The sequence below is a fragment of the Amphiura filiformis genome, chromosome 1 (genome assembly GCF_039555335.1).
Source record: "Amphiura filiformis chromosome 1, Afil_fr2py, whole genome shotgun sequence".
Lineage (NCBI taxonomy): Eukaryota > Metazoa > Echinodermata > Ophiuroidea > Amphilepidida > Amphiuridae > Amphiura > Amphiura filiformis.
Window position 1 is genome coordinate 53,939,340 of NC_092628.1, and position 20,455 is coordinate 53,959,794.

General features: G+C 33.5%; 1 protein-coding gene across 1 annotated transcript; it reads right to left on the reverse strand.

Moving 5' to 3' along the window:
* Positions 1-272: 272 nt before the first annotated feature.
* On the reverse strand, positions 273-20,140 carry LOC140148843 (SEC14-like protein 2). The gene is made up of 12 exons (XM_072170931.1): positions 19,438-20,140; positions 15,654-15,723; positions 15,183-15,226; positions 14,042-14,104; positions 11,909-12,002; positions 10,354-10,448; positions 6,698-6,793; positions 5,366-5,510; positions 4,874-4,959; positions 4,125-4,267; positions 3,657-3,811; positions 273-3,517 (listed from the first exon to the last, which is right to left on the reverse strand). The coding sequence occupies exons 1-12, from the start codon at positions 19,603-19,605 to the stop codon at positions 3,378-3,380; spliced, it is 1,299 nt and encodes a 432-aa protein (XP_072027032.1). The 5' UTR covers positions 19,606-20,140; the 3' UTR covers positions 273-3,377.
* Between the last annotated feature and the right edge of the window lie 315 nt (positions 20,141-20,455).

Here is a 20,455-nt window from a genome sequence, read left to right on the forward strand (position 1 = left end):
CCAACCGACCAAAGACGTTCACCGTCATTCAGTAGCGTAGCCAGGATTTTCTTGTCAGAGGGCTAAGCCAATTCGTCCCAATTTGTCAAATTTTATCCCATTTTTAGTAATTTTAAGGACACTTTACTCTTTGTCGTTCCCATTTTATACCTAAAATTTTCTGTGGACCCCCGGCTTCCTCATGGCTACGCCCCTGCTTTCTTTCAGCTGACCAATGGCGTTTACCTTGACGTTATTATGAATCACACACACACAATTGTAACTTGTTATAGATATAAACAAAATGTTTTTATTTAATTTGGTACAAAAATATTTAATGATAACATGCAACATAATTTCAATTACGACTGTACTTCTAGTTTCATATAACATATTCCTAGCTTATTGTATTAACAATATTGGCAATGGCGGAATTAACGGGGCAATTGTGAGGGTGAATTAGGGAAAACTCTGGATATTTGTCTCAAAAGTAAAATGTTAGCAGATTTCTTATTTTGGCGAGGGGAAATGATGGAACCACAAGAATGTGGTCCTGGTGCCGCCACTGATCGATCATAGAATGAATATTATTCTCTTAATCTTAAGGGGGTACTACACCCTTGTGCTAAACATGTGACTATTTTTGCATTTTTCTCCAAAAAAAATAATAACACACTGGTAACAGAAGTTATGTATATTATTGGGGCAAGGAATCCATTTACTACACTGAAATGTCAGTGACTCAAGACAAGCGGTTCAGTATAATATGGTAGGAAATGAGGTACAGTGTAGCGGTACACCTTTTCTTATCATAAATAACGTACCGCTTGTCTTAAGTCACTGAAATACCAGTGTAGTAAGTAGATTCCTTGCCCCTGTAATATACATAACTTTTTTTACCACTGTGTTATTAGTTTTTGAGAAAAATGCAAAAATAGACACAAATTTATCGAGGGGTGTAGTACCCCCTTAACCAAGTTTGATCAGCTCGTAATCGGCGGGAACTTGTTAGGCTTTTAACACTGCGCCGAAAAGTAGACCCATGGAAAGAGTGATATATAGTTGACCTGTCTGGTCTATATTGTGCATGTTAAAGAAAGTAGACGCCGTAGAAGTGACGTAGTTAATCGGATTAACTACCATAGCAATAGATGAATACAATTTTGACTATATCGCCCTACACTACAACGTTCACGCGGTACTGATGCATTGAACCTTAGATGTCAAAGAAAGGCTGATCACTCGCACCTGTAAGATAAGTATTTTTGAAAAGAGTGGTATTGTATTCAACCTATGTTTGCTGACATACACAGGTGATTAGTGTAATCTGCTTGTAGTGCAGCAGGGCGATCTATTCAAAAATTGTATTCATCTATTGCTATGGTAGTTAATCCGATTATGACGTCACGGCGTATAGGACATGAATTAATAATTATTTTGTAATGCTGCTGGTGAGATCTCACAGGACAGTTCTTGATATCAAATATATTGATATTAATCCGCGAAGTTATAAGGCCCGCTGATTACGAGCTGATCAGACTATAGATGTTATCCCTCCAGATTTTTTTTCCTGACGCTGTAAAACGCTCAGACATACTGCCAAACGGCTCCATGTAATTACCGAGGGTAGACCGTCCATTTACGATAGTGGGGCAGGTTGTTGAGGGCCAAGTAGATTTTCGTCCAGTTTTGTAAAACAATTATTAACAAAAGAAACTTCCTGTATATGTTAAAACATACAGAAGAAACATCATTTCCAGTGATAAATACTGGAAATTATTATCTGATTGTTGGCTGAAATTCAAATTTGACATGACTAAATATCTGTCATATTCGAGGTTTCTGTCGATTATTACATCATTGTGACGTAATTCTGGGGATGTTTGCACTTGTTTTGGTATCAATTGAAAGATTAGATCCGTACCTATGCATTAGTTACACGGGTTTAATACAAAAAGTGCCTCAGTTAGACAATGGTTAACAATACAGTGTATGTAATAATACTTCCACTGAAAGGTTCAAAACGTACTCTCGAGATCTCTAATATAAACTCCTATGAAATTGTGAAAACTTGCAACGGATATGAAAAGTCAAAATTATTTGTCAAGAAAAATCTGATAAACAAAACTAATCGTTATGTGAAAAAAATGCAAATCAGCCAAACACTTTCAAAGACAATATGCTTCACATGGAATAGTTTGCAATTTTGTCCACGATTAAGTACGCACAGTACAGCTATATTTATGTTATATTCATTTATATTTTACATAATTATCTTATATTACACATATCCCATAGAGTAAATATATCTTTATAATATAGTAACAATCATCACTAAAAAGATCTTCTTCTGAAATGCCCGTGTGTTTGAAAAAACATATTTTTCAAACGATAGCTTATGGTCAGGAATAAACGCATACTTCCCGACGACGTGAACTTTGTGCCATGAACATTATAGGTTGTTGGATGCATCAAACTTTACTTGAATGCATGAGTGGCAGTTAATTATTCATGCCTTCTTTACGATGCCACCATGCACTTGATGACATTTCCAGATTGTTTGATAATGTTGCCACTTCTGAATGTGACGGTTATAACATTTTGTGAAAAGGTATACTGTAGCCTACTCTTGGTACCTTCTTTCAAAACAACAACTACCAGACATACATAAACAGTATGCTTCGACTATATTTATAAATACGTATTTATAAATACGAACGTGACCACCTCTGCGCTGCCATAACAGCTTGTAAACAGTAAGTCTCGAAGCGAACTTCTACATAGCGGGTGGTCTTCCTGTACATTTGAATGAAAATGCAAGGCGGTAAACAACGCGAGACTGTGCAACAAAATGTGTCTATTTTGTTCAACTTTGTGATTATATTGTAAACGTTTCCGACGATAAATATTTTTCCGGCGGTAAATACTTGCAAAATGTAAATGTTATTTTTTGATAATATGTTACAAATTCGGACCCCTCCATGTGTAAGATTTTTTCTATTCAATTAATACTTCAATTTGATGATATTTATCTTAAAAGTTCCTATCCTTGTCTGTATAGTGGTCAATGGCATGAGGATTGCTGGTCTTAGTATGTCATGCGCATGGGTCACGTGCGTTTTTATAAATACGTACTTATAAATATAGTCGAAGGTAGCTGATAAATCCACATATAAGTCTACAGATCTACATAATCAATTACTCCATCAGTATAATAAGTTACATAATTAACGCCCTTCAAACAGAAAGTGTTCTGAATTGTGAAATATGTAGACATCATTCAAAATGATTTATGAATCTGGTAATGCGTACAAAAATAGGCGTTAGATCGAACTCTTCTACATCATTGTTTACGTCACACACAAGAAACAACAGGTTCAATTTCATGCTTTTGTCTGTTAATCAAAGACTGAAAGATCACGCTCTGGTTCCCGAAATGCAACATCCTCATCGTCCAGTAACGGTTCAAGTACTTCTACCCAGTAACTCAGCGATTTGCTTCTTAGAATGCTGTAGCTGTTGTCAAATTTCACCACATCTAAAGGGAAACAAGAACAAAATGTATGTAAATAATAAGAGGTTGACCTGTGAACAGTATCCTGGTGAAATTAATTTACTGGACTTTTCTAGGGTATGGCGACCATTGTTCCACAACCTTTGGGATACTCTTTACTTACATGTTCCTGGTTGATTGAGTAGGACCTGTCCATCTTCAGGTACTCCCAGGTAGCAATGGTACCTACGCTTCTCTAACACCGTTGATCGTGTGCCATCATTATTTAGTAATTTCACACCAAATCCAATATCTCGCTCTTTAGTCTTGAACTCGTAACTAAAACAGGAAAACAAAGTAAACTCTTTGTGAGTCAGTATAATGATGACAGTATACAGCTTTGGGAGTCTCTAAAACTGGATAAGAATTATGTCTATAAAACCAATAAACATGTCATTATAGCAATTCCATCTGCATTTGCATTACCAGAGCAGAGTGGGCAATTAAAAGAGTTATTTATTTTTTCAAATCTATAGTTTCCTTTATGTGTTGGATTGTGTTCCTCTCTATAAAGACTATTTCTTAAGCTTCTCTGGTTTAATGAAAAACTGGTTTGGAAAAAAAAACGTAAATTAAAATAACGACAACTTACTATAATAAACTTCCCGGTCTAGTGATTTCATACTGAAATTCTAAGCACACGCCTCTGTCCAAAACTCGATCAACGAGATTGCGACTGGATATTACACGATCTTTGAGGTAACATGATGCTGGAACTTTGTCTGGTGGCTTTATCTTAAAGAATAAAACAACATGCATATTACTTGCACAATAAAGTAATAACATAAGTAGATTGATAGACTAAATAGCTAATCGTGCTTGGCGGAAAACGAGGTGAGATGAACTGGAAATAATATCAATGAAGATATCACCAAAGTATGGATTTCTGGAGAAAAGGTTCGATGAGTAAGAGTCTGCATTCGAGTTAAGGTTAGCAACTATTTTAAACTGTTGCGATTTAGTAGTTCACAACATCTTGTGAATGGTAGTGATCTTTGACAAAAATTGCATTGATCATTTCATAGCGAGCGTGTAGAAAAATTCAAATAATATTGTAAAGAGGGCTGAAACATGAAACAACAACACTTTTGTAAAACGTACATATCTCATTAACAACAATAAATCAAGGAAGTTTTCAAAATATATGATTTGCAGAATGAACTTTTTCAAAACATGTGTTATTTTTCAATAATATATTTATTTAGACCATGACAACATTATGAACATCTCGTCACTCATTACTGCTATTATTAAATATCACTGACAATAATATTATTACTCAAATACATGATGAAATAAACAAGTAATTCAGAAGAAGGATCAGAAAATAAAGACGTTTACCTTGCTTGTATTTTCAGCCTTACCACCGTAAGCTGTTGGCAGGATTTCTGCTGGCACAAATTTGAGAAGTTCATCCTTGAAATTGGCTGGAACAAAACAAAAAACAATAGTTCATCAACTGATTCAATATATGTGACGCGATCAAGCAAAATCAGTTGGAACTCGGAAATTTCTTATAGGATAGTAGAAAGCATTTACAACTCTGGATTTCGCAGAAAACCCCATTGAAATTGAACAACCAGTTCCAAAGATATGAGCAATTAAAGAGTTTCCAAAACAGCAGGAAACAAAAGGAAATATTTCCTTTAAAATCAATATTTCCGAGTTCCGACTGATTTTGCTTGATCTCATCACAAATGATATATTTTGCTTTTATCATAGACATAAGAAGATGTAGCTTTAACTTAAAGACTTTAAGTTTTAGATCTCCTCAGCAACCTTTCTTATTATCTAATATAACGAGTACGGTAATACAAAACATAATAAACTTACTTCCCAAATGAATAACTTTCTGTCTGGTTTTTTCTGGTATGAATGGTCTTACAGCTGCGTAGAGTATACCTGATATCTTGGGACAGTTTATAAGTATCATTTTGTACATGAGTTCTGGATAATGGAGTTGGAACATGTTCAGCACCTGTAAGGCAAATTAAAGGATTAATGTTCACGTTTATCATTAGTATAATTTATTTAACTTTTCAAAATTTACTTTCTCCCCATTTAGGCAGAACACCTTTAAAAATATATACATTTGATTTTAAAGAACCGGTTTTATGTGGTAACACATGTCATTGACAATTTATTGTGTCTCAAATAAACATGTACCTATGTAAAATGAAGTGAATAAATTGTTAGTAAACAGGAACATGTAAAGAAAATATAAACATAAGTGAAAATATTTCACTTAAATTTGTATTTAAAAATATTTCAGGCTGTTTCTTATCAAAATAAATGACAAATCAGTGGTACTAATATCTTTGCTATAGAAATTTAAAAAAGAAATCTTCTCAAGAAGCAGTAACTAATCCGCTGCTCTGAATTTTTTCAGTAAACGTTTTACAAATACAACAAGGTCTAATTAAATTTATAGTATAGAAAATTATTTTAACGAGTATAGTTTTTTACATGCTGATGTGTATTTTGTATTATGATTTATTTTTAAAAATTAAAAAAAAGGTAAAGGAAACGATCCTGTATAAACAGTGATCGGAGTGCCCATCTCTCTTTCATTGGCGATTGGGCCAGACTCCTCCATGTAATGTTGCTATAGGGGATCGTTACACCTCCTCCACAGCGAGTCTGTTACCTTCCCAGCATTTAAGAATGCCGGTACCCATTTATACACCTGGGTGGAGAGGAGTAATCGAGATAAAGTGCCTTACTCAAGGGCACAACACGATGGCGTCGCATCTGTAAAATGCGTTGGAAGCAGAATTTATTTTTGCACATTTTGACACCTCGTTTTTAACAATTGACTAAATATTGACATCACAGCGTACATTTAAATCAATGTGACCCAAGATTTGAAAGTTGCAGTAAATTGTATTGACTTTGTATTCAGTATAATGAAAGGAAATCTGTGCAATGATATCTGTGTTTTTGTATTGTATGTAAGTGCAACTTTCAAATCTGGACATCACTACATTAAATTGACCGGTGTTTTATTGTTTTCTGGGCTATTGTATCAAATGAGGTGTCAAAATATGCAGAAATAAATTCTGCTTCCAACGCATTTTACAGATTTGTCATACAACAGCCCCTTTTGAATCATGGCCATTAGTTACTTTTTTTGAGATATTTATATAAAAGTACAATAGAGATTACCTGCTTGCCAAATTCCATGCCTGGTTTCCAGAAAGCTTGTTCCTCCATTCCTTCCATATCATATATTAGAATAATTCCGTGTACCTGTTTTCCTTGCTGAATATAACAGCAGCAGCAGCAGCAACAACAATAATAATAATAATAATAATAATAATAATAATAATAATAATAATAATAATAATAATAATAATAATAATAATAATAATAATAATAATAATAATAATAATAATAATAATAATAATAACAATAATAATAATAATAATAATAATAATAATAATAAGGCATTGTGGATTTAGGTAATTTCAGGAAAATGTTTGTTCTTGATGTAAACCAACATCAGATAGCAATAATAATGTTAATTTAATCATATGCAAATTATTACTGTCATCCATTCAGCATTTTTGCAATGTTATTTTTAAGAGCTTTTACACAATTCTATTCGAGAATTTATATAGCTATACAATTTGCAATACATTGTCCGAGTAAATGACAGCTATTGAAGTTTGTGGATATCCCCGTGTGCTATTGTGTCCCGCTAATAATTGCTCTCCTTAATCGCTGTACTTTTTCTCTCCCAATTAAAATATTGTGCGTCATGAAACAACTTGCCATTTTAATCCAAATTGTTCAACGCACGTAGAGCTCATTTCATGAAATTTTAACACGAAATCTGTTGATTCCGACATTCTGTTAGTGTTAGATGCGTGTTAATGGTAGTTGTTAAGGTATAATACTGTTATTGGTAAGGAACAATAAAAGAAACAATTCAGACAAAAGCGTTAAGCAATGACATTGCATAAAGTTTCTAAAGCTTTTTAAAGGACATTGACCACTAAGGTATGTGGGCTTCTTGCTCATAATCAGGGACAGGCAATTTGCGCGGAAAAAAATAGCAAATTGCGCGGAATTGCGCGGAACCTTTTTTTCAGTACAAATCATGTATCCCTGCCCATAGGAGTCAATTGCGCGGAAAAACAAGTTCCGCGCAAATCGCTTGTCCCTGCTCATAATGTATGTGTATTTTAATTGATGCCATGTATAGAATCAATAGATGTTATGACAATAAAGTAACGTGCACATACTTTAGAGTAACTTGGATAAGGCTAATATCGAGTGGAAAATGCAAATGACCGAAAGTCAGGGTCATTTGATATAATCTTAATTCTATGTATCAAACGGGTATTTCGTGATCCACAGCATCACCCCCACCCCGCCCCCCCAAAAAAAAATTAAACCACTGGAAACCTCTAGCTCCATAATGTTTATGTACAAGACTTTTTTGCAGATTAATTCCTTTAACAAAAATAGTGATAAATTCTAATTACGTTCTGGTACACCAAAACGGATACAAAAACTAAGCAAAAAAAGAGTCAGTGAACTTGTAGATCACTTTGATTAGAATTGATATGGAAATGAGACTACATTGGTTCATTTCTTTGAAACCAGATCATCATGAACCAGAAAATACTCGATAAAGATCACGCTGATATCGATGGTTTCAAATGAGTTCATATTGAGACAGAATAGTTCAATTCTAGCTCATGTTGATCCATTAAAGGCCCTTTGTCATTGTCATAGATGTGCTAACATAGCCTGCTAGCGGTTCAGCCGAAAGCCTCATATGTAAGACAAAATAAGGGATTTATACATGTAATCTGTAATTTATCATACTGTCAGTATAACAGTATGTTTCCTTCGATGCTATTATCAAGCGCCAAGTTGGTCATCGCTTGCCGGCCACGAAAAAGCGCTCCAGATATACTGCTTGTTTATGTTTATGTTTATGTTTATGTTTATGTTTATGTTTATGTTTATGTTTATGTTTATGTTTATGTTTATGTTTATGTTATGTTATATTATGTTATGTAACTTATGTATGTTATGTTATGTTATATTAAAATATATGTTATGTTAATGGCTGCACTTTCTTATATTTTTCCTTTCTTGTGTAAACCTTTTTGAGAAGACTAATTTCTGAAATATGTTGTCTGCAACTCAATTTACGTAGCAGGTAAAATGTATTATGCAGTTATGAATGAAGTAATTCAAGGTTGGTGTAAATGACCGACCATGTATAATGGTTGTTTTGTTATCGGAAATTACATCAATAGATTTAAGTTATTGACCGCCGGGTGAAGGTCTTGGTAAAGAATCAGGTACGATCTAAAGTTGTGTGATCAACATGTAAATTAGTTCGAAATGCTTATATTTATTAATAACAGCATGACAAGCTCCAAGTTTATGTAAGGTATATGTGACCCATCACATCGAAACACGGCAGTTGTCGGAAACCCACATTTAAAGATAATAAAGAAAATGTGCCCCGAAAAATAAAGAAAATAATAAAGAATTTGAATCCTATTTGTCACATAAAATCACCATTCAACATACAACATCAATGGAAGAGGTGTCATTTTAAAGCTTAAATGCTGTCCTTTAGTCTGGTAAAGAAACCTACAAGTTCATTTTTGACGACAACTGCAGTGTTTCTATGTGATGGGTCACATATGTACAGCACATTTATCAAGCTCCAATGTTTGGTCGTTTACACCAAAAATAACCGATTAAGCACCTTAGAATAAATATTACTAAAGTTTTTCTTATTTCTGACAACATAATCCACAAACAGTGAACTTTGGGGTAATGCTTGTAAAGAACACACTACTGTTCAACAGGGTCTGTGCACGGGGACTCTATGACCCCGGGCTTCAAATGTATGTTTTGCATGCTCTTGGAAGCTTGAAAGCACATATACCATGGTCAAAATACAAATTAGACTTAACTACATACTACTTATGCAATGAAAAGATCAACCACAACCACCATGATGCGTGTAATACATATATGGAAACATAGTTCAATTTTAAATTGTGAATTCCACCAATTAAGGGATCTGGAATGAGCGTTTTGAGCGTTTCGACAGTATTTTTTGTGGGACATGAGAGCACATCAGACATATCGAATTTCATTCTGAATACGAAGAATGTCTTTCTGATATCAAATAATTTTCATTTTTTAAATTCACGATATAATACAAATTTTATGACAAATTATTAAAATTTGATATTTTCATATATTTGACAGTTATTATAACAGTCCTCGAAGTAAATTTTATAAATCTATTGACATATTCTTAAAGTGTATGTAGCTGGGAGGAAAAGCCGACGATCAATTGAAAATTTTGACCTTTCATATTGAAGATATGGATTTTTTTTCCCAAAAAGACCTTCTTTTTTGGGGTGTTTTGGGAAAAAATTCCATATCTTCAATACGAAAGGTCAAAATTTTCAATTGATCGTCGGCTTTACATCCCACATACATACACTTTAAGTATAAATCATCAGATTTATAAAGTTTACTTCGAGGACTGTTAAATATCAAAAATATCAATTTTTAATCATTTGCCATAAAATGTGTATTACATTGCGAATTTAAAAAATCAAAATTATTTGATATCAGAAGGACATTCTTCGTATTCAGAATGCAATTGATATGTCTGATGTGCTCTAATGTCCCACAATAAATACTGTCCAAACGTTCATACCCCACCCCTTAAAGCTGCTAAAATTAACTATGCAATACATTTAAAATGCTAAGGCTGCGTGAAAAGTCCTGAATAAAAGTGTGAATGAAAGTTAATATAGTAATAAGCTTACCTGCTTACTATTGGCTCGTATCATTTGATCAAACATTTCGTTTTTCTGTAAGTGAAACTTCATAATGTCTCTCCCAGTGGCAGAATGCATGATACCTGTGATATGTATAACAACGGTAAAAATACTAAATTTCACATTATGGACTTACTCTTTTTCACGTCTCAAAAAGAACCCAAGGAGATAAAGTGAACATTCATGACAAGGAAACCGCTAACCAATCATTATCAGCGAATCATCATCATCATGGAGAAATATCAGATCGAAGATAAAACAGATTCATCATTGAATTTGAAATGGAAATATAAACTCCTCAACAAAAGTTTGGAAAGTTTTTTCAAGCATCTGTATCTCCAATTATTTGTGACATATTCATATCGTGTTGCATATCAATGGATAGCTACAATACTCCCTTTTACAATGACACCCCATTTGAAACAATGACATTTTTCACGCCTGAGTACACGCCTTGTGAATATAGTGGGATAGTAAAAAGAATTTGCCAAATTGACCATTATTCTGTACAGCCAACTTTCCAAACTTTTGTTGAGGAGTTTAAAAATCATTATCATGTGCAATCTACTGCATGAACATTTCGAGGGTTGAGAGCTAGGCATGTTTGCTGACAATCGAGTAATAAAAATCACAGACTTGGAACAAGTCTAAGCATTCAAAATCTTGAGTATATGCCAAAATTTTGCTCTAATTTTCTCTTTTTTGTGTTAATTTAATAAATGGTTGGTTATAAGAATGAAACATGTCTTTTCCAAAAATTAAAATGTATAAACTGAAATCAGTCTCAGTGCAAGTCTTTGGGGTTGATTGTCACAGCATAGGAAAAAAATCACTGAAGAAAGCCTAACTCATAATGACTTGCTCCCACAAAGTCGCCTGGACAGTTTAGACGATACAGTCCATTAATTATGAAAAAAACGAAGTTCTGGAGGATATGTTAATTTTTGAGGACCAAAGCAAAGAGCCATCCTAACATGATATGATTTAAAGCGTTTAAAATCAGGAATTCAAATCTGGAATAGATCAAAAAGTTATTTTGTCAACTTCATGCTCATTTTGTGAGAGCTGCTCATAGTGAGTTAAGGCTTTTTGGTTCGCAACCCTCGATTTGAAAAGGTTTCAGTCTTTTTCAAGAGCAGCCAGCGCACATAATGTTGGAGACAAACCCAGTATATCTGGCCGGATTCGAACCAGCGACCTTCGTAATAATAGCACGACCAATCGAGCCACAGAGGCAGAATAAAGGTTCGAATGATTTCATGCATGAACCTTTCAAACAAATATGCATGATATATAAAACATCTCCAAATAATAATAAGCATGATAAAGCAATCAAATAGAGAAAAAAAAATATCCGTGTCAAAACTTTAAATTGAAAGAATTTCAATCCATTAAAGATTGTGATTAGGGGACCAATCTGTTTTTAGATTAAGAATAAATCGAATTGATTTGAAGTGTAAATCTGTGTACATATTTAAGTCTTCTTTATAGTGAAGAATTAGTATCCCTATAAAGCTTAAGTTATAATATATCGCTGTGATACCTTTGATATCTCTCTTGCCATAGGGATCAAAGTAAACCGGCCTGCCATCTCTATCACAGCCTAGCATACCACCTCCCCAGTATTTCTCCAGTACCTACAATTGCAAATGAAATAGATACATGTGACGGTTTTAATTATCCCAATTCACCGTAAAAGTGATGATGCAACCGGATTAATTACCATAACAAAAGGTCTACACTATATTTAATGCAGTGCCCTCCCTGCTATGTATTCATGTTTGCAATCATACCGCTCTTTTCAAAGACACTAATCTTACAGGTGCGAGTGACAAATAGCTATCCCTGTTCTTTGATAATCTGAGGTACAATGCGTAACGAACAGTGCAAGGCAATATATTCAAAAATTGTGTAGACATATCGCTATGGTAATTAATCCTATTACATAACTACTTCGCGAATACTTCAGTGCATACGTATTTTTGAGTATACAGGCTCAGAATAATAATAATCAAAGACTAGATGGGTTCAGAAACAAGATGTCTCTCAATCTATGTACAATGAGGATGTACGTTAAATCGTATAATCATAACTTTACATGACAACATTTTTATTGCTGAATTTACTTACTAAGTACATGTACTTAGTTAATATTTTTATCCTACATTACCATAAAAACCACCTGTTCGTAATTTGCAAACACTAGCCCTTTTAACAGAATATCTGTGCAAAATATTTCAGTACCAGAAAGTAAAGATAATGGTGTTTTGTTTTCAATCATTTATCCACAGAAAGGGCAAAATACCATAAATAACCTTAAGTAACTGATCCAGAACAATTGCCCTACTTTGCGCTATATTTTGTATTGTCACTTTTTCTTTTGACTTAAATAAAAATGATTGACCTTGCAAGGTCAGGGTTAGTGTTTATGGAGTCGGGAGAGATTACAATATTTGGTAAAAAATAGGAAATACCATGATGATTCTCATTTTCTTTACTTCTACTTCGTTGTTTAAATATCAATGTTTAACTATGATGTAATATTGCAGACATTTTCTTTTATATCAGATGTATTGGACACTACGTGGTAAGTTTGCCATTACATATACAATAACTTGTTATTGTTATTTAAAATAAACATCTACCGAAAAGTAATTACATTTCACCTTAAAAAATGGTCATTATTCCTAAACGGTTTAGTCTTATACAAAATTTGGGATATGCAGTCGAAGCGGAATTTATATGTTTGCGCATTTGTTGCAATGATCCCAATATTGATGTCGCAGCGTACATTTAAATGAATGTAACCCAAAATGTGAAGGTTGCAGCAAAATCCAAAATCCAAATCCTTGTATTCAGTATCCATTGCCTAGTTTTCAGTATCCATGGTAGAAAATGTTTTCGGCGCTCATTGGATTATTCTTCTTGTTGGAGGAGGTCAAAACATGTGATAATCAATAAAAAATGTCATCATTCACATCATGGGCCATTGTTTAATTAATTCCATATTAACATGATTAAAACGTTACAAGTTCAATGTTTACTGCACTGTGACCAAGAAGGCCACAAGAAGTGGAAGACCATGGGTCATATCTGTTGTGAACACCTCCCAATCAGTAAGGGCAACTTGCAAATGTATGTCGTTTAGGAACTTGTTGGGCAGAAAAATATTTAAATCTTCATGTTTCATTTTGACATTACGTGAATAATGATCGCTGCTGTAAAAATTACCATTCTTATTGATTATCACATGTTTTGATCCTCCAATTGTCCCTCCAATTGCATGAAACAGAAAGAGTAATCCAATAAGACTTGACCAGATTTCCTTCAATGGATATTAATACACGGCAATAGGATTTTGCTGCAACTTTCAAATCTTGGGTTACTTTCATTCAAATGTACGCTGCGACATCAATATTGGAACAATTGAAACAAATGAGGTGTCATAATGTGCAGAAATCAATTATGTTTCGACTTCATATCCCAAATTACGATTAACAGGATTAGGATTAACGGCCATATTTAAGGGGGTGGAGTAATTAATTATTGGTTTATGTAATTTATACATGTAGCAATTTAAATTGCTTATGTCAACATAAAAAAAGGTGAGCATGGTCGTGATCCCACCCTTGCGAGAAAAAGCAATGAGTTAAAACAAAAGTTTCATTCACCATACCTCAGGAACTTTCCAATCAGTAAGTAGCATGTCTGTTTGCATGTTCCCGCGCCATAATACGTCCTGGAAAGTAAAATAATTACCTTGATATATGATTTCATGAATATCTGAATCAGAAGAGTGTGTCACTCAAAATCAGAGGAATAAGAGCTAATATTAAAGTAATCAGAATCGGTAGAACTGGAGGACTGGCATCACTATAACAACGAATTATCACATCAGTAGATGGACCAAAATTAGTTAGAAGAATCAAAATTAGAAGAAGCGAAAGGAGAAGGAGATATATGTACAAAAAGGACGACAAAGAAGCATAAACAAGAGAAGAATGAAGAGCGGAGGAAAACTAAACAGAGGAAGGAGGAGATTATTTTTTCTTATTTATTTCTCTAAAAATAATTTGGTATTCTTTTGGTTGTGTGTTTTCTATGACACTTGATTACACAAAGGTATCCCGTTCGTGTTGTATACTTTTGGGTTTCTTTCATCAGTGTGGTATTCAAGCATTGAAATACGACAAGCTCTAACATGGCAACCATGAGGTAATTTTACAGCTTTGAGTAGCTAAATACCAAGAAAATGCCCGCGGTATTAGCAACGATTATTCTCTATGCCCTTGACACTATGAACTTCAAACAGGTCAACAAAAATAACCTGTATTGTCATCTACCTTAGCCTTTTACACAAACAAGTATATAAAGTGTGTTTGATACCGGTATTAAACAAGGTATTCCGAAAACAACCATTTTACACTTTAAGTCGAAGTTGCACTTACAGACAATAGAAATACCAACTACTAATATGTAAAAATGCGTAATATTGGAAAACAATGGGTCGGTGTTTATTGTTAAAAAAACTAATGTACTTAAAAATGTACTTATTAAAGGCAACGGAATTATTGTTACCGGCTAGATTAGACTCAATTGACTCAGTTGTAGATGGTTTCGTGACCATTTCCCACGGTTTCTTTCCATAATGTCAAAAACGCGAAATTCAACAAGAAAACATCTGAATTTGAGTTTAAATCGATATTATACGGGGCAACATGAAGTATTCAATAACGTGTGTTATATTGCCGACCAAAACACAAATACCGATGACAAAATAACACTTTTTTAATAGTTTACACTTAGTTTAAGCTTACCTCACGAACCATGCTTTCTGTTTTCTTCAGGTCAAAATCTCTGGCTGAACAAAACAAACAAAAAGTGGTACATTATGTGACTATGTGATTACTATTTGAGCGATGTCCAATGCATAGAATTTTGATATGAATTGAGGCATTTTATAATTTATTCCATTACATTTAAAGGCATCTTTTGATGATGCCAATATGTAGAAGGGGTTGTTGCATAACATTATTTGTTGAAGTAGTCTAATATTGTAGGGAATCTGCTCTGGCCATGCTTTTTGGTTATCTCCATGAAGCAGCATCGACCCTCTCGATAAATACATAACAATATCAACACCAACATTTCTAGCAGAAGAGGAAATTACACAAAGTTCTTGCTTATTTTCAGCAAACTTAAAGCCGAATTCAATAGATTTTACAATTATTATCAAAGAAGACTGATAAACATAACATGTGACAAATCAAGGGACGTCATTAACTTACCTTTTAAGAAACGCGTAAGTAAAACATCGTCGTATCTTGCCGGTATTTCGTCCCGCATAGATTCTTTTAGCTGCAAGACAAATTAAGTAAAATCTATGTTATGAACACAAAAAGGCAACTTTTCCTATGTATGCAAAAGAAATTTATATCATTAAGGGATGGGGTATGAACGTTTGGACAGTATTTATTGTGGGACATTAGAGCACATCAGACATATCGAATTGCATTCTGAATACGAAGAATATCCTTCTGATATCAAATAATTTTGATTTTTTGAAATTCGCAATGTAATACACATTTTATGGCAAATCATTAAAAATTGATATTTTTGATATTTAACAGTACTTGAAGTAAACTTTATAAATCTGATGATTTATAAAAGCCGACGATCAATTGAAAATGTTGACCTTTCGTATTGAAGATATAGATTTTTTTCCCAAAACACCAAAAAAAAATAGGTCTTTTGGGGGGAAAATCCATATCTTCAATATGAAAGATCAACATTTTCAATTGATCGTCGGCTTTTCCTCCCAGCTACATACACTTTAAGAATATATCATTAGATTTATAAAATTTACTTCGAGGACTGTTATATATCAAAATGTGAAAAATATCAAATTTTAATAATTTGTCATAAAATTTGTATTATATCGTGAATTTCAAAAATGAAAATTATTTGATATCAGAATGACATTCTGCGTAATCAGAATGCAATTCGATATGTCTGATGTGCTCTCATGTCACATAAAAAATACTGTCGAAACGCTCAAAACGCTCATTCCAGATCCCTTACGGAGTAATGGATTTTTGCTTGAAACCGGGTAATACAAATAATATGTATAAAAATGCTATAAAAAGTTGGTGTTTCATGTTCAATCAAATATATAGTACAAGTAGAACTGACTATTACGTATAATATTATCATAAGGGTCGGTATTCTATTATAATTTAGTAAGTATGTGACTTATTCTGATAATGACAAAGTTTATAAAATAATTTTATTCGAGTGAATGTTCATACGTGTTGGTAGTTAAACAGCAAGTTAAGTTTAAACAGTCGTTGAACACAAAATTAATTGAGAACTAATCTCAATATTTAGACGTGTATCACACGTCCTCATCAGGAACTCATCATTCCAAACGCCTTCACAACATCTTTGTAGTTATCCTGATAAGAGCGTTTGACACACGTTGAAATATTGGGGTTAGTTCTTAATTAATTTTGTGTTGAATGACTGTTCAAATTTTACTTGCAATAATTTTATTGTTATTAATTATTGTTAAAACTTAATGTTGTCCACCACATGCTTATTAAGGGCTGGGGTATGAACGTTAGGAAATTATTTTGTGGGACATGAGAGTACATCAGACATATCGAATTGCATTCTAAATACGAAGAATGTTCTTCTGATACCAAATAATTTGACATTTTGAAATTCGCTATATACCAACTTTAAGGCAAATGATTACACATTTATATTTTTAATATTTAACAGTCCTCGGATTAAACTTTATATTAATTTTCCCCAAAACACCAAAACAAAAATTAGGTATTTTGGGGAAACAAATGTATATCTCAAACATTTTCAACTGATCATCGGCTTTTCATCCCAGCTACATACACTTTTATATATCATTAGATTTACAAAGTTTACTTCGAGGACTGTTAAATATCAAAAATTTTAAAGATAATTTGTCATAAAATTTGTATTTTATCGCTAATTTCAAAAAAGGACATTTCTCGTATTCAGAAATCAATTCGATACGTCTAATGTGCTGCATGTCATGTCCCACAAAAAAATACTATCCGAACGTTCATACCAGACATGCCAGAGTCCGTAAGATTAGATTATTTAACTACTACACTGCTATACAATAATTGTAATATTGTTGGATTTCAAAAATGATGATTTTCAGTAACATCAAAACAATACATAACTCTGCATCATTGAGATAATTTAATTTTTACAGTCTATAGTTGATATCACACATTCTTTAATAGGTCATGTTTGATGTCCAGTGCCATACATAGACAGGAAGCTATTATGTTTGACATACCATAACTTTTGCCCAATTTTGAACCAATCAGAGTAATGTTATCTCCTACTCCCACACATATTCTAGTTATATATTATAATGTTGTATCAACAAGTAGTTAGTTGTGATTGGAGATCTGTCGAGTTAGTATCTTACTACGGTATATGGTTACATAATTTTTAGTCCGTCAACTCAGAAGTACAAAGTAAATAGACCTCGGAAACTGGAGGTATGAAAATAATTATTTCAGTGTAATGCGTGTGTAAATGCTTCTTTGGCGCGCCAACTACTGCGCGATTTGTACTTGCCGAGCGCATCACGTTCTTTATGCGTCGCGTTTTTTTAACACGACCCCCGATGCCACAGATTTGGTCTGTACTTCTAGATTGAAGCAGTATAGATAATAAATTTACTTCTACAACTTATTCCACGATTGTCTTATTTAAATAAGTCATTTATATCCCGGTTATAAATATTGTATCTGTGTTTTATTTACTACGTATTGATTTTGGCTGTGGTAATGTGTGAAGTCAGCAGACGATGAGTTTTCTGAAGCACATCATTGATCTGGTCAGAAAGTCAGATGAAAACATTTTTTTCTGATGAAGACGTTGTATGCCATTTTGTAGGTCGGGTCAAGGCAATAAAATTAAACTTGACATATCTATTAAAGTAATGGTTTATTCCACTTTTTACTTCTTTGCGATTTTATTTAACAGGTCATAAACTTATTTAATTTTGGAACAAGTAAACAAGATCAATGTCAAACAAAATTGATTACAGTGACGTAAATGCGTTTACGGTTAATGATTACAGTTTGTCAAAATAACTGTTGCTTCTGTCAGTTATGCAAAATGATGTATGTGTATTTTATATTACCCCATTTTCCACGGATCCAGAATTTTATGTTAACCCAGCAAACACGAAAATGTTTTAAAAACGTTTTAAATAAGTTATATTTTGGCTTTTGGCTTTTGGTTTAAGGAAAAACGTTTTAATAACATTAAAATGTCGGGTTATGAAATTGTTTTAAAACTTTTGTATGAAAACACACCACAATAATATTTTCAAAATGTTATGGTAAACTATTTTTACAAACATTTGTTTAAATAACATGTTAAAATATATTTGCACCCAGCAAACACAGAAATGTTCTTGAGATGTTTTTTTTTTCAAAACGTTTTAATAACATTTAAATGTCGGGTTATATGAAGGTCATGAAAACGCTTTTAAAACGTTATTGCAAATATTTTGCGCAAACGTTTTTCGCAAAATATTTTTTCAACCCCAAAATATTTGTATCAAGTTTTCAAAAATGTTTTTGGAATGTTATTAAAACGTTTTTATACCCTTTATATAACCCGACATTTAAATGTTTTCTGTAAAACATTTTGTGTTTGCTGGGCAGTAGATTATCAAAAAATGTCTTTTAATGTTATGAAAACGTTTTATACCCTTAATATACCGTTTATATAACCCGACATTTAGACATTTTTGACAACCTTTTATAACCTTCTGCGAATGATGTCAAAAACATTTTGTGTTTGCTGGGAAGGACTAAACGACTGAAATACCCCTCCTCTAATAAATAATAGTGGGGTTGCATGGGAGCTGCACGCACCTGAGCTCCTATCACTCTTTACTCAACTTGAGTAAATAATGAGGTATAAGTAGCCAGTCTGATAAGAAATTTTCATGACTTTCGAGATGATAAAACTAAAGTGAAAATAATGCAGCGATCAACATACCTTGGTCAATGCCTTTTGTTGTGCATCCGTTAATTCAATGGTAGCCTTAGAACTCATATTGACAATTCCAGAGGTCGTGAAAGATGGCGTTCCCTTGGTATCCAAAGTTTGCGTCTGTTCTTGTGTTAGGACAATGTGGTTGGAGGTGGTGACTCTTGTATGCACCATCTCTCTGTCTGAATCTCCTATCGATAACTGCAAGTTAGTATCTAAAGTTCATAGACCAATGGCATGGATGAGTAGTAGAATCACCCTTGACGTGATTTTACCTTAAAACCCAGCAACCATAAAATGCATCAAACCGTAAATAATGGCTTGAAATCCCGCTTGACTACCCTTTAATAACATGTAACAGGCGTCAAGGAGGCCAAGTTGAAAATAACACTGCCGAAATATTTTACCTGCTCTGTTTTGTGATAAGCATAATGACAATGGTTGACCCAGTTTTGTGGCATTTTTATTCGCATCCTTTATGAAAGGTAAAGCTCAGCTGGTTGACAAAGATCTTGCAATCCGTGCGTTGCTGTGGCTCGGGGCTCCTCTCCGATGTGTGCCGTGTGTGTTATAGACACCCTTATTTGAAAAGGGTTACCTTAGTACAGGTACTGTACAAGCGAATAGTGTTGTAGGTACCATTTACAACTTTAAACACTGCTGCACATAATTGCCTTAACTATGACTTAATTTAAACACGTAATTGCATATTCGTTTTTACTCATCATCACAACACATTTTTGCAAGAAGATGTGTTTGAAATAGAGATGTGGTAGCTGGTAGGATCAACACACTTCAATATTTTGGAACATTTGACGAATTTATAACCTTTTGACCGCTCTTTCCACATTGAGAAAGCTGCCTGATGTGAGTGTAAGCTCTATTAAACACACGATGTACAAATACGTCGGCAACCTTTTCATGTCACTGTGCTGCAAAGGTAACAGAGAACGTTGTTGAGCTTTCGATGGATTGACTTATTGAAAATTAGAAAAAAGGTTATTCTTAATGGTCAAATTAACAC

Coding starts and splice junctions, on each gene's coding strand:
- LOC140148843 (XM_072170931.1), bottom strand. CDS start 19,605: ATGGTGCATACAAGAGTCACCACCTCCAACCACATTGTCCTAACACAA. Junction 14,105..15,182: donor CAGAAAGCATGGTTCGTGAG/GTAAGCTTAAAC, acceptor TTTACTTTCCAG/GACGTATTATGGCGCGGGAA. Junction 3,518..3,656: donor ACTCAATCAACCAGGAACAT/GTAAGTAAAGAG, acceptor GTTTCCCTTTAG/ATGTGGTGAAATTTGACAAC.